This window comes from Staurois parvus, unplaced genomic scaffold, assembly GCF_062004578.1.
Source record: "Staurois parvus isolate SC_StPar_1 unplaced genomic scaffold, SC_StPar_1.0 ptg000671l, whole genome shotgun sequence".
Lineage (NCBI taxonomy): Eukaryota > Metazoa > Chordata > Amphibia > Anura > Ranidae > Staurois > Staurois parvus.
In genome coordinates this window covers 239,540-255,635 of record NW_028318467.1, presented here as the reverse complement: position 1 = coordinate 255,635, position 16,096 = coordinate 239,540, and the positions used below count along the sequence as shown (strand labels likewise).

At 41.8% G+C, this 16,096-nt stretch overlaps 1 protein-coding gene across 9 annotated transcripts in view; it reads right to left on the bottom strand.

The window, feature by feature from the left end:
• Positions 1-16,096, bottom strand: part of ARHGAP32 (Rho GTPase activating protein 32) — a 291,658-nt gene that overhangs the window by 52,664 nt on the left and 222,898 nt on the right. For 6 of the 9 annotated variants that reach the window (XM_089652090.1, XM_089652091.1, XM_089652092.1 and 3 more), the window contains 4 exons: positions 15,116-15,193; positions 9,521-9,602; positions 7,262-7,312; positions 4,549-4,623 (listed from right to left, as the gene is read on the bottom strand). In XM_089652090.1, the coding sequence (XP_089508216.1) occupies positions 4,549-4,623; positions 7,262-7,312; positions 9,521-9,602; positions 15,116-15,193 (286 nt within the window). The remainder of the gene's footprint in view (positions 1-4,548; positions 4,624-7,261; positions 7,313-9,520; positions 9,603-15,115; positions 15,194-16,096) is intronic. The other 3 variants (XM_089652093.1, XM_089652088.1, XM_089652087.1) reach the window with 2 other exon arrangements.

The following is a 16,096-nucleotide window of genomic DNA, read 5'->3' as shown; positions in this document are numbered from 1 at the left end:
CTGAGAATGCAGCCTATCCATTTACTACAGACCAGTGACATCACTGATAATGCAGCTTATCCATTTACTGCAGACCAGTGACATCACTGAGAATGCAGCTTATCCATTTACTACAGACCAGTGACATCACCGAGAATGCAGCCTTTCCATTTACTACAGATCAGTGACATCACCGAGAATACAGCCTATCCTTTTACTACAGACCAATGAGATCACGGAGAATGCAGCCTATACATTTACTACAAACCAGTGACATCACTGAGAATGCAGCCTATCCATTTACTACAGACCAGTGACATCACTGAAAATGCAGCCTATCCATTTACTGCAGACCAGTGACATCACTGAGAATGCAGCCTATCCATTTACTACAGACCAGTGACATCACTGAAAATGCAGCCTATCCATTTACTACAAACCAGTGACATCACTGAGAATGCAGCCTATCCAATTACTACAGATCAGTGACATCACTGAGAATGCAGCCTGTTTATTGACTGAATTTACACAGCAAAAATGACCCCTGTAGAATGGGGTTGCAAAGTAGCCCAACAGTAGCATTGTTTGGTTCTCACCTTAGTTATTAGCCAACATTGCACACGATCTGTACCACAGCAATCAGGCTGTAAAATTAACACGTTTGGGGTGAAGAAGAAGCACCAATCTGTAGATATTTTGGCTAGAATTCTTCCACACCAATATTTCTGACAAAGGAAGGATAAGCTATCTCCTAAGCGTACCAGTTTTCAGTGGGAGATACCTGCCATAATGGAAAGGTTATTGCTGAGAATATAATACCTGGCAGCAGAGCTCTGTTTTTTGCCAGGAATGACTGGGTAGACCTTAAAACTCGATTCCTCCATAAAATATGTTCAGGAACTCCAAATTACTGTAAACACTTTAATAAAACCTTAAATATAAATGTTTTTTGGACAAGAGTAATGCAGCAACAAAACATCACAGACATGAAATTGAGACTCCACCCCTAATTAGTAATTCACGTTAATTAATCCTATTGCTGACATTGTGGGCATAATAGTAATTGATTTACTGAGAATTGAAATCACAGACATAAATGGGATTTACTAAAACTGGAGAGTGCAAAATCTGGTGCAATTCTGCATAGAAACCAGTCAGCTTCCAGGTTCTATTGTCAATTGTTAATTGAACAAGATGACGTTAGAAACTGACTGGCTACCATGCGCAGCTGCACCAGATTATGAGTACTCCAGTTTTAGTAAATCTCCCCCAGTGGCTCAAATGGACAAACAATGAAATTATTCCGCTCATCTGTACCCTGCTCCCCAGGATCTGCTGGCACCAATCCAAACAACAAATGTAATATAAAAATAATGTTATGCAGGCAATACACGGGTCAAATTCCGAACAAATTTTCTTTCGAAAATCTAAAATTTAGTGCGTTTTGTAATCCAATGTTGCCACCATTGATTTTGAAATTCGACCAACCGAGCCTTCGTTTCCACCTCAAGTTGCTAAGGAAAATAATTTTCGTGGCGGGGAATCTTCTTTTCTTTCCAGGTCACAGCTCATGCTCATTTATTTTTTGCTTATAATTCTCACATGATTCTCCCATCAATGATTAGAAATTAGTTCATTTTTCTCAAATTTCCAACATGCCAGATTACTCAAATTCGATGAACGCACAAAAATCGGTCATGGCAGTGGCTCACAAATGGTGTGAAATTCAAACAAAAATTCTTAACTTATGATTTTCAAAATAAAATTCTTTCAGAATTAGACCCATGTATGGCCTGCATTAATCACTACAGGAAATACATAAAGCCAGTGCACATGTCACTCCAAAATCTGGAGCTGAATGAACAAGAAGTTCACTTCACATCCAACACCCACACCAGCACAACACTAGCACAGACTAGATGCATAAACATACTGTATGTATATATACTATTGTATAATCACAGTCTCATACTGACATGTTTTTCATTACACACCTTGCACATAATTAGCAATTTGTTGTTACATAGTGTTTATGTATCCAGCATGCCTGTGCTGACATAGGAGGCAAATGTGGAGTGAACGCCTTGTTCGTTCCACAACACATTTTGCTACCAAAGCAACATGTACACTGGCTTTATGTATTTTCTTTTAGCTTTTAACATTCTTTTATATTCTGTTTTTTGCTTGGGTCAGGGCCAGCCGATCCCGGAAAACAGGGTGCAAAGCAGCAGGAGAATTTGTTTTGTTTTTCTGTATTTTGATTTTTGGGGTTGGTCAAATTTGATTTGAATATTCTGTCTCAATTCAGAGTTGTGTGTTTGATCACAGTCCTTTTCAGTGAATCAGTGGCTATTATACCCATGATGATGCCAACGATAGGGTTTAATAATATGTGCATTACTATTTAGGAATGGGGCCACTCTCAAATTCATGTGAATAATGTTATTTTATTGTTGCATTATTCCTGAAGATGGAGTGATGTTTGCTTTGAGCTTTAATAAAAAGGTCCTAAGTTAATTTGGAGTTCCCTACTACATTTTTTTGAAGAATCAAGCTTTATTGTCTACCCATTGATTGCTTGAAACAAACAGAGCACTGCTGCCAACCAGTATATACCCCACAATAACTTCAGGTGGACCTTTTCAAACTTTTAGATAAGTCCTATTAAAAACTGATATGCTTAGAAGATATTTTATTTTGTCAGAAAAATTTATAAATATCTGCAATTTGATATATATCTGAAAATCGGTGTGCATCTTCAACACACTGGAGGGGTTAATTTTTATAGCCTGAACGCCACGGTACACAATGTGTGCTATCTCTACCATATTTCTAAGGTGAGCACCAAAACGCTAACTATAACCATACTGTATATGTACTGATACTCTTTAGAGGCAGCCGTGTTTCTTGTACCTTCTCAGTGTTTACTGACTGGAGAATGCAGCCTACCCATTCACTAGAGAACAGATGCATTGCTGAGAATGCAGCCTATCCATTCACTAGAGACCAGGGATATCGCTGAGAATGCAGCTCATCCATTCACTAGAGACCGGGGACATCGCTGAGAATGCAGATTATCCATTCACTAGAGACCGGTGAGATTGCTGAGAATGCAGTTTATCCATTCACCAGAGACCGGTGACATTGCTGAGAATGCAGCTCATCCATTCACTAGAGACCGGTGACATTGCTGAGAATGCAGCCTATCCATTCACTAGAGACCGGTGACATTGCTGAGAATGCAGCCTATCCATTCACTAGAGACCGGTGACATTGCTGAGAATGCAGCCTATCCATTCACTAGAGACCGGTGAGATTGCTGAGAATGCAGCCTATCCATTCACTAGAGACCGGTGACATTGCTGAGAATGCAGCCTATCCATTCACTAGAGACCAGTGACATTGCTGAGAATGCAGCCTATCCATTCACAAGAGACCGGTGACATTGCTGAGAATGCAGCCTATCCATTCACTAGAGACCAGTGACATTGCTGAGAATGCAGCCTATCCATTCACTAGAGACCAGTGACATTGCTGAGAATGCAGCCTATCCATGCACTAGAGACCAGTGACATTGCTGAGAATGCAGCCTATCCATTCACTAGAGACCGGTGACATTGCTGAGAATGCAGCCTATCCATTCACTAGAGTAGATATGGACTATAAGCAGCCATATAAAACCTTTCTAGAAGCTCTCTGCTAGTTTAAGAATTTTAAACTGAATAAAACCCCAGGTTTCCCTACACTTTTGAAAATATGTCTGGACCCTTTTCTTAGGATACTAGTTTGTAAGTGTCTGTGATTACAGTGCTGGCAACCAAAAAGCCAGAATACTTGAACTAATGCAGCCTCTCTTCTGGGTCATTTACCCTGTTCAGACCTCTGGTTTCTTTAGGTCTAACATGCCTGCTCCAAAGACTGGGGATATTGGGAAAAAAAATAGCTTGCATGACAAAGCTTTCAACTAATGTACTTTATGTACAGAGATCGTACACACAGAGTGATATTTCTAGAGTACAAAGAGGAGACGTGTGACCATAGACAGCCCCATTTTTCCATACTGACTTGGTTGAAGAACAGACAGCAGCAGGTTGGGATATGAAGTCCCATTTCTATTGTCCTTGTTAGTAGAGACATCTACATCTATACTACAGGCTCAACTCACTACAGAATGATTGTTAATTTCAGCAAGACGAGCTGTGGATAGCAGTCGTATGGCTGAAAATCACTATCATTAAGGAAAATTGCATGTTACAGCTAAGTGAATTGAGCCATATATTGTGTGTTAGGAATTCAGACCTGCTCTGAGTCTTGTGGGAACTAATAGTTACAACATTTTCAATGAAATACTAGTATTGTGTCAAGAAACAAATCATAATGTGATACACATGGAAGTAGAAATCACTTCCTAAATAAAAGGTGGAAACTTTTCAGTGATGGGCACAAAGACACACTACAATGTGGGAGATGTTTCGTTACACTCCGCCTTGGCTAGAGGGACATGGATCTCCCACAAGACTCACAGACAGGAACTGCAGTACAGACACATTATGTACACAGAAGAGGTACCTGAACTGAGCTTGTAGGGACTTGGTACCTCAGAAAAGCACGGCAGCCCTGTCCTTACACTATCCATCTCCAAATCTGTCATTAATGGGGAAGGGAAGACAAATGTGATTATGAAGGACAACGCATGGACAGAGTGAGGATACAAAAAAAGAATAAGTGTATAAAAGTCAAAAAGGAGAACATGAAGTGAAGAACACTGCCAGGACCCACTAGATGTACTGCTCGTGTATCCTGAAAATGACAAATTTACACATGGCTTGGATATCATTTATAAAACTAAATGTTGATATAACTATACATTACTGGCTAAAAGAATATTTTCCATTGTATGTAAGTTGTCACTGAGGCTGTGGATAAATTCTGCCTGTAGCTGATCCATAGAGAGAACAATGTGCTTGCAGATACTTGCATAGGTTTTTGGCATGTTGCTACAGAGTGCAGAAAGTGTATTTGACAAGTCCACCTTCAATTGTATGAATGAATATTTCTGCCCTTGTGCTCTGGTCACTTTGTGCTCTAGATAAAATAACAGAGGACCTAGATGAGCACAGGTTATGTTTCTATGGAACGCCCTGTGCACAGCTTGGGCATAAGATTTGAGGTAATGTTTGTGTATACACTTTGGTGGAGGGACAAGTTCTTTTAACATGCAGTTTAGTAGAGCTAACACATTCTGCATGCAATGTAATGAGCAAAGCTCACCATACATGTTACAATCTCACTGTAAAATCTCTTATAGATCACCAACTATTCGGTAGTGCAATGGCCTGCTTGACTGCATACATTTTCAATTATTCATTTAGGCAGGCCCGCATATTACATACTTGTGGTAAATTAAAATGTAAATGTACAGTTGCAAGAAAAAGTTTGTGAACCCCTTGGGATTACATGGAGTTTTGCATGAATTGGGCATAAAATGTGCTCTGAACGTCATCTAAGTCACAACAATAGAAGAACACAGTCTGCTGAACATAATACTACACAAACATTAGATGTTGCCATGGTTTAATTGCACATAACATGTAAACATTCACAGTGCAGGGAGGAAAAAGTATGTGAGGCCCTAGCTTAATGACTTCTCCCAGAGCTAATTGAAGCCAGGAGTGAGCCAACCTTGACTCCAATCAGTGTGATGATATTGGATGTGTTGCTGACAGCTGTCCTGCCCTTAAAAAACACTCACCTGTTTTGGGTTTACTGGTTTCAAGAAGCAGTGTCTGATGTGAACCATGCCTCGCAGAAAAGAGCTCTCAGAAGACCTACGATCAAGAATTGTTGACTTGCATGAAGCTGGAAAGGGTTACAAAAGTACCTTCAAAAGCCTTGATGTTCATGTGTCCACGGTAAGACAGACTGTCTACAAATGGAAAAAGTTTAGCACTGTTGCTACTCTCCCTAGGCCTGGTCGTCCTGTAAAAATGACTGCAAGAGCACAGCGCAGAATGCTGCATGAGGTAAAGAAGAATCCCAGAGTGTCAGCTAAAGACCAACAGAAATCTCTGGCACATGCTAACATTTTTGTTGACACATCTACAATAAGGAAAACATTAAACAAGAATGGAGTACATGGGAGGACACCACGGAGGAAGCCATTGCTGTCCAAAAAGAATATTGCAGCACGTTTGAAGTTTGCAAAAGAGCACCTGGATGTTCCACAGCACTACTGGCAAAATATACTGTGGACAGATGAAACCAAGATTGAGTTGTTTGGGAAGAACACACACTATGTGTGGAGAAAAAAAGGCACAGCTCACCAACATCAAAACCTCATCCCCACTGTAAAACATGGAGGAGGGAGCATCATGGTTTGGGGCTGCTTTGCTGCCTCAGGGCCTGGACGGATTGTTGTCATTGATGGGAAAATGAATTCCAGAGTTTATCAAGACATTTTGCAGGAAAACGTACGACCATCTGTCCACCAACTGAAGCACTGCAGAGGATGGGTGATGCAACAGGACAATGACCCAAAGCATACAAGTAATTCAACAAAACAATGGCTGCAACAGCACAGAATACGCCTTCTGGAGTGGCCCAGTCAGAGCCCTGACCTCAACCCGATTGAAATGCTGTGGCATGACCTTAAGAGAGCGATTCACACCAGACATCCCAAGAATATTGCTACACTGAAACAGTTTTGTGAAGAGGAGTGGTCCAAAATTACTCCAGATCGTTGTGCAGGTCTGATCTGAAACTACAGGAAACATTTGGTTGAGGTTATTGCTGCCAAAGGAGGGTCAACCAGTTATTAAGTCCAAAGGTTCACATAGTTTTTCCTCCCTGCACTGTGAATGTTTACATGTTATGTGCAATTAAACCATGGCAACATCTAATGTTTGTGTAGTATTATGTTCAGCAGACTGTGTTCTTCTATTGTTGTGCCTTAGATGACGTTCAGAGCACATTTAATGCCCAATTCATGCAAAACTCCACGTAATCCCAAGGGGTTCACATACTTTTTCTTGCAACTGTATAAAGATAGTAAGGTCAAATTGTAAAATGTGTGGTGAGCTTTATACAGATTACTGTAGATTATATATCTTGTGTATATGGCAGCAGGGTTCATATCTTTATTATCTACTGTCATCTTTCCTATATATTATAATGTTCTGTCTTCTACCACTTTGTCCCCCCCCTCCCGCCGAGAGAGAAAGAGAGAGAGAGAGAGAGAGAAAAAGAGAAAGAGAGATAAAGAGAGAGAGACATGGAACCGTACAGGGGGGGAAGTAGCTCCAGGATGCCGGCCTCATTCCATGCGCAGGGGAGACTGGAGGGAACAGATCACAACAAAGGATTAAAAAGCAAACAAGCAAAGCAGAACTTTCATCTTTCCTAAAGTGGCGGCTCTAAGGGGCCGGCACTTACATTATCAGCCAGTGTTACTGTACACCTAGGGCCCATACTTTTGACTAGACTTTAAGTGACACTCATGCAGAGAGGAATGTTACACAGGGCACAACCGGTGGACAAATGCCAAACACAGCTCATGGAGGGAACATGACATAAATGGGGTCTTGTAGGCAATGAGTGTAACACAATCTGCTCCATGGCTCCATTGTTAGTACAAAGACACACAAAGACTTACACACAAAGACATTCCAAAGTATCTTGTAAATAACAAATAGGAGTTCAGTGACTGATAAGCAGGTAGCAGATAGCAGGAGCTACAGGTCCTCATACAGGACATATCTTCCCAGCCATGCCTCTCTTTTAAGAATTACAGTGGTTAGAAAGTCTGTTTGCTTTAATAAAATAATAAACATGGCATACTTACCTGCTTTGTGCAATGGCATTGCTCAGAGTGGCCCTGACACTCCTCTTCTGGGGTCCCATGCTGGCAATCTTGGCACCTCCTCTACTGCTTGCGCCACAATAGCAAGCCGCTTGCTATAGGGGCACACGTATTTTCTTGCTTCCGAGTTGGTCTGTATGTGTTCGTAGACACACACACAGCATGGCTCGGCCCCGCCCCTGCCTCACAAGATTTGATTACCAGCAGCAGTCCTGTCAGGAGAGAGACCAGCACTGCTGCAGATGGGGATAGTGTTGGATCAAGGTAGAATAGGACTCAGGTAAGTATAAGGGGGGGAGGGGGTGATACAAATTCTTGAACATGTTTTCCCTTAGTGTAGGGCATGCCATAAGGTAAAAAATTTCTTACTTTTCCAACCAGTTAAAAACTCATTAAAAAAATGAAAAAAAAAAACCCCAACATGGCTCATAAAATCTGATTCACTTTTCAAACTGCAATATTAAATTGCTAGCTGCTGCCAAGGTTTTACCTTACACCATGTTTCCATCCAAGTACAGAAGCTCTGAGCTCCTTTACAAGACACAAACCTTTCCTCATGACCAAAAAATATGTCTAGCTACTTGTCCTGTCACCGTAAAGCCCCCAGTTTTATGAAAAACAGTCCATCAGGGTCTCCTAACAGTGGACATAGGTGGTAACGGATTAGTTCCAACTGATCAGATTCTTTTGCATGTGACCATGTGCTATACAGTACAGTAACATCTTTGGGATTCTCTTTTTATTCTCTGTGAATACTAGAAATGTTGCTGTACTCAGGTATACAATACACATACTTTATTGGGTAGAAAGAACCATTGCCTTTAGATCCTCTTCCAAGATTTGTGTGTTCATAAAAATGCAGCGCGTACAAATATGTGTGCAGGAATATTGTAGTATATGGAGTTTTGTCTGGTATATGGGAGAAATGAAAAATTATTTCTTGATTATTATTATACATTGTGGGAGTGGAAGAGAGCAAGAGGCTCCCTGTGCCATTTGCTCAAGCTCAGTTGATTCACAATTTAGTTCTGGCCCAAACTAGACTAGAGACCACTTTCCACCCACTGTCTACACAGAGCTACACCATCAACCATCAGCCTAGATTAGAGAACGTTCTCCATCCACCATTTCTATAGAACTGCACTGCCTACCAACCAACAGCCTGGATTAAAGAATGATCTCCATCGATTGTCTACATAGAGCTGCACTGCCAACCAACCATCAGTCTAGATTAGAGAACGTTCTCCATCGAGCTGCACTGTCTACCAACCAACAGCCTGGATTAGAGAACATTCTCCATCCTCTGTCTACACAAAGCTACACTGTCTACCAACCAACAGCCTGGATTAGAGAACATTCTCCATCCACTGTCTACACAGAGCTGCACTGCCTACCAACCATCAGTCTGATACTCATTCCAGATTCAGTGTTAGTGGAATTCTAAACAGTCCACATCATGTGTATGATGGGAGAACTTTCTACAGACACGGAGTTAGAAAAACAGAATGAACAGTACAGGATAAGAGTAATGTACAATGATGGTTTAGCATTGTACAGGACCACATACAACATGTCCTCTCTTCTATATACATTTGTATATAAGGTTAGCATGACAAGATTAGACACAATAACGTAGACGCAGACACATTCCGGGCCACAGGTGCCACACAGAGAAGCACTCACCTGGTTTTGGAACAGAGTTGGTCATTGACTGAGGAACTTTATCATTAATTAATTCCACACATTCACTGGGAAAAAAGCCAACCTATGGAAAACATCAACACATCAGGGCAGCTGTTTAACTATTAATGTGTTATAGCATGATCTGATAATTTATCCTGTATATTTATATAGCTTTTACGTATATATTTACAGTTATTTAAAAAATAATAATTATTTCTTCTAACAAAACACAGCTTAAGATATATATATATATATATATATATATATATATATATATATATATATACACACACACACACACACACATATATACACACAGACACACACATTAAATATATACTGTATACACGTAGCACCCTTCTGGTTAGGCAAGTTTAGTTTCTGGCTTGTACTGTAATCAGGGTCTGTTCAGGGTTTCACAGGCTGGGAGTTTGGTGGCTTTCTCCTGCCTCTACAAGAATTTTCTGCAGCTTAGTGACAGAGAATGCAAATTTTTCCCTGCTGCAGGAATGGATCTGTGAGCTGAAAAGAGTGGGCTGTTTGCCCTTGCAGTCCTGTGGCTGAATGCTGGACTACACTACAACAGGATGCACTTCTTGGTCTCCAGGCGTGAACGCATGGATTGCTCCAATCTACCTGTACTTGTGCTACTGTTAGAGAAATGCCCTCTGCTAACAATACCTAAACATTTGAAGTGCCCCACGTAACCACAAATCCCCTCCTTTTACAAGTTCCTACAAGCAAATAATCTGTAAAAGACAACCCCCTAGAATGTTCAGTGAGCTGGAGGGAGTGGACTGTTGCTGTGTTCTTGGCTGCCTCTGCACTGCTTGGGAAAGAATCTGGTAAATTCACAGCAGCCCCTCTGTGGGTAGTGATACATACATACATACACACACAGTGGGTAAATTACGTATTGAACATGTCACCATATTTCTAGGTAAATATGTTTCTAAAAGGTGCTATTGACATGAAGTTGTCAACACGTCAGCAACAACCCATGCAATCCATATGTACAAAGAAACCATAACAAATAAGTTCAGAAATTAAGTTATGTGTAATAAAATGGAATGACACAGGAAAAAAAGTATTGAACACATGAAGAAAGGGAGGTAAAAAAAGGCACAGAAAGCCAAGACACAAGCTGAAATCTATTAGAAAGCAATCCTTCCCCTAGTCAGTGCAGATTAACATCAGCTGGTTCAGTCTCAACTGATGGCCTATAAAAAAGTGTCTCATTACCAAGGTGTAAAAGCAAAGAGCTTTCTTAAGACCTTCGCAACCCAATTGTTACAAAACATACTGATGGCATTGGTTACAGAAGGATTTCTAAACTTATGAATGTTTCACTGAGCACTGGTGGGGCCATAATTCGGAAGTGGAAACAACATAATTTCACCATAAATCAGCCAATACCACATGCTCCTCACAAGATTTCTGACAGAGGAGTGAAAAGAATTAGCAGAAGAAATGTCCAAGAGCCAAGGACCACTTGTGGAGAGCTTCAGAAAGACCTGGAATTAGCAGGTACAATTGTTTCAAAGAAAACAATAAGTAATGTACTAATCCACCATGGCCTGTATGAACGCTCAACACGCAAGACTCCATTGCTGAAGACAAAGTATGTTGAAGCAAGTTTAAAGTTTGCTTTACAACATTTAAAAAAAGCCTGTGAAATAATGGAAGAATATAGTTTCGTCAGATGAGACCAAAATTGAACTCTTTTGATGCCATAATACACACCATGTTCGGAGGTCAAATGGTACAACACATCACCCCAAAAACAACATAGGGCGGCTCTGGTTGAAGAGCGGCTCCGGAGGGAGAGGACGGGGCAGAGAGTGGTACCTCAGCATGAAGGATGTGATGGCTGTGGCAGCCGGGTCCTCTTTAACTCCAACCAAGACGATGGCTTTCTTCTGCTGGAGAATTGGTGAATTGGCTCTGTGTGCAGGGACAGGAGCGGGGAACCTGCAGGAGAGCTGGCGAAGGAAGCAGGGAGCATGGATGAGCTTGTTTATGACAGCAAGAGGACGGCACTACTACCCTGAAAATTGCCACCTGAGGCAAATGCCTTGTTTGCCTCCTGGTAAGTACACCGCTGGACTGCAGATTTGTATCAAAAGATGGTCAGAGACTGCAGACATGATACAGGAAATGCTCTGAGACTGCAGATTTGATACAAGAGATGGTTACAAACTGCTGACATGATACAAGAGATGGTCAGAGACCGTGGACATGCTTCAGGAGACTGTCATTGACTGGAGACATGAGACTGATAGAAATCGTTGCTATAGCAGGGCAATAGGGAAACACAGATTAGTATCTGCAGGGGTTCCAAGAGCCACACAGAATTGGTGAGATTTACTAAAACTGGAGCAGACAGAAAATGGAGAACCTGTGCATAGTAAGCAATCAGCTTTTACCTTTAAAATAAAATCTAGAAGCTGACTGGTTGCCATGTACAGCTGCTCGATTCTTGCTACTCCAATCTTAGTAAATTCCACTCAAAGTCTTAAGGGACTGCATGTGGCCTCCAGGACGCAGGTTTGGCACCAGATTTCTAAAGTCTCTAGGCCATGCAGGCCTACTGGTTTAGACAAGTACTCATGTTGGATGACATATTCAATTGTTCTTCTTTATGTACACTGTATACTTGGCCTCCTCACTTCATAGACTTGGTTGACTCCAGACAAACCAACCCTGGATGAACAGGGGAACCAGCAGATGGATGGTTTGCTTCCCATAATGTGGGCCCACTGGTGTGCATTGTATAGGAGCGGCGCAATACATAGTTACTTTATTGCAATGCCATAGAATGACTCTTTATTAAACTATATGCACTGTAGTGTGTTTCAATGTGGTGTAGTGCATGAGAATGAGCTGCTTAAAAATAAATCCTATCCTCCTTTTTCTCACTGCACACCCAAACAATAGGACATAACGCTAATAACATGGTCTATGCTTTGGGCAACTGTGCCCAATGCATATGTTAGAAATAGGTCTTAAAACTTCTGTGCCTTCATATCTGTGACAATCACTCCCACATTTCTTGTCCTGGTGTCACAGGGATAGGAAGTGAGGGAAAATGTCCCCAGTGAAGTCAGGAATATGATGATGACAGAGTTTTTGGTTCTTTCCCATGGTAGGCTCTAATATTCTAGTAACACTGGCTCTATAGTATATAGTATGAAGCAGCCCGTACCAGCACCCCTCTGCCATCCAGGAAACAGCTCTAATCTGGCCATGTCATTCGGCTGATGTGCGCATGCTCAGCCTGGCTCACCTCCTGTGTTTATGGAAGCGGCCGTTACGTGTCAGTGCAGAGAGTGGGGCATTGTGAGAGTGCAATTGATGTGGAAGGGCTGAGAGCTCTGCACTGAGCCGCCAGGGCCATGTTATAAGAGGACAGGTGGAGGGCTGTGTGGAGGCCTGCTCTCTGTGTGTTGCACCTCGTAACTTCACTTCTCTTTGTGTGAAGGCTGGAGATCCTGAGCCGGCCCAGTGTGTAGGGGCCGTGACGGGGAACCTGCAGGAGAACCGGCGGGGGAAGCAGGGAGCTCGGATGTTGGGGAAGCTGCTGTCTTATGAAAGCAGGGGGTGGCGCTGCCCACCTGAAAATTGACACCCCAGGCAAACGCCTTGTTTGCTTTGAGGTAAATACACCCCTGGTGTGGGGCTATTTTTAGCATACGGTACTGGTAAACTTCATGTCCTTGAAGAAACAATGAATGTAAAAATGTACCCAGACATTCTTGATAAAAATTGCTGCCATCTACCAGGATGATGAAGATGAAATGAGGGTGGACATATCAGCAAGACTATGATCCCAAACACAAAGCCAAGGAAACTCGCAATTGGTTTCAAAGAAAGAAAATAAAGCTGCTAGAATGGCCCAGCCAATCACCTGACTTGAATCCAATAGAACATCTATGGAAAGCACGAAAGATCAGAGCTCACAGAAGAGGACCACAGAACCTTTAGGATTTGAAGACTGTTTGTGTGGAAGAATGGGCCAAAATCAAACCTGAGCAATGCATGCAACTAGTTTCTCCATACAGGAGGCATCTTGAAGCTGTCATTACCAACAGAAGATTTTGTATGACGTATTAAATGAATTTCAGTTAGCATGTTCCATACTTTTCCCCCGTCTCATTCCATTTTATTACACATAACTTAATTTCTGAACTTATCTGTTTTGGTTTCTTTGCATGTATGGATTGCATGGGATGTTACCGACATGTGGTGAAAATTTCATGCCAATAGCACCTTTAGAAATATATATACGGAGATAAATGGTGCTGTGTTCAATACTTATTTTACCCCATATTTATATAATTTTTTTTTTTTACACTACTTAATTTCAAGGTCATGTGTGACTGTTCAGTCCTAATCTTCTTCTACAGCTTGGTGGGCTGCGGGCAGAGAATACAAAGACACTCAACAGCTTCTGCCGGTGTCCCACATCAAGAGTGCCTTTATTTCCATGGAAACACTTCTCGGTCTGTGTGTGGAGACACAAGGATGAATGACATCTCTTGTCAATCCCTGCCAGAAGCCACTGTTACTCACACTGTGGAGGGCTGCATAGGGACAGGGTAGCAGTATTCTGACTTCAGAACTACAGGCACCTCCATGCACCAGCATGTCATCCTGTATTTCCTGTGTCAGAAGAAGAGATGGAAATTGAACACGTTTTCAGTTGTTGTATATTCTGCAGTGCTTTCCACATAGTCTCATTCACTTCAGCATCTGTGCTAGGAAAGCTTACACTTTTAAAGCTCCTACGTACAAGAATCGTTTTAAGGTTAACTTGGGTTTTTGATGACTGGAAGGAACCAGATCTCCGAGAAGACACAAATATAGAGAGAATGTTACAAATGCCCTAATATTCTAAAGAGATCTGATGTATCAGCCAGTGTGCTAACCACTGAGTCACCCTGCTGTCTATACTTCTCCACATTCTAACCAAGACTTCTTTTCATATTTTGCCCGTCACCTTGCAGGAGAAAGCAGTCAGTAACAGCTGAAACCTACTTCTCAATGGCCAATAAAGAATTACCTAATGGCAATCAGGGCCATATCTAGCCTATCTGATCTAGGGGTGCAGTAAAAAAAATTAGGGGGAATAATGTCGATAGTGTGACAGAGATGCATGGATCCAGTATTCCCTGTTCACTCAGCGCGCCTCTGTACCACAGAGTCAATATCCGGAAGTACTGTCTGACAGGTAGTGCAGAGGAGGTGCAGGAGTGAACAGAGAACACTAGAATGTATTAGGATGATTAAAGAGAATCTTTGCCCCCTTATATCAGGTGTTCCTATTTGAGAATGACTGATGCAAGGAGGGACTCTGAGTTCCCCTTTACATTGGGGTTCCTATAAGTGTCCCCCCTTACATAAAATGTCCACATCAGAGTGCACCCTTACATCAATTCCTATCCCTCAAAGTGCCCCTTTACAACTGCCTCCATCAGAGTGGCCTGATGGCAATGTGTAGGTTGGTTACAAAAAAAAAAAAGGAAAAACAAAAATCCAGACTGAAAATAGGTAAGAGAAGGAGTTAAAATATTGTATATAATATTTATGAATTACCTGGAAGCCATGCTTCCCCCTCCACCACGTGGTTAGTTCTTTTGGTGGCATGTCAATAACAGACACAATATCCCCCACCTGCAGAAAAGAGAAAACAAATACCAAAGTTGCAAAGTTCCTCAGAAATTAACAATGTCACCTATTTCTGTCTCCCCAATTTCATTCACAAAAGACAAGTGTGATTACTATAAAAGTCAGGCAAAGCAGGCAAACTGCTAAATGCACAGACTAAAGGATAAGCTCACCTTTGGGAACATGTTACATCTTCCACCCATTTTTAACACGTTCCCACTGCTACAGCTGTTGTCCTATCTCCCTGTGACAGCAGTACAGGGAGAAGATCCTCGTACCAGCTGTCACTTTTTGAAAACAGCACTGCTGTGTGGGGCTCTGTCCACACAGTCGTGTCATTCATTCACAGAGTTCTGTGAATGAATGAACTACAAGTACAAACATCCTTTGTAGATGTCGTATTGTAGTTCTCAATGAACTACCATGGCGCTGTTGAGCACTGTAGTAGTTCATTGAGTCTTCCTGTCAGTGTAAAACTGTCTGCCCATATGAGGTATGAGCAGACAGCTTACACTGACAGTCTTCTGGGCATTTATTATTATTATTATTATTTTTTTTTTAAAGTGAACGTATCCTTTAAATACATGTATGGGAGATTTTTTGTTTGCCAAAGAATTTGTAATTCATCCCATCCAGTCCTGTGATTTATACTGCTGTGCCACACAGCACAGCCCTGTCTGGCACGACAGGGAACCTAATTTTCTCTGCTGCAGTTCAGCAACACAGCCCCCGACCCACACCTGTGACTGAACAGTGAAGGAAAAGAAGCAGACTGATGAGTGCATCTCTGTCACTCTGCTCTCCTCCTATTAGCATGCCCATTATTGGTGCTGAAATGTAAATGATTGTCTCCTTATGCAGCTTCTTCCTCTCCCCGTCTGCTGTATAGCAAGACTGCAGAAGCTGAGA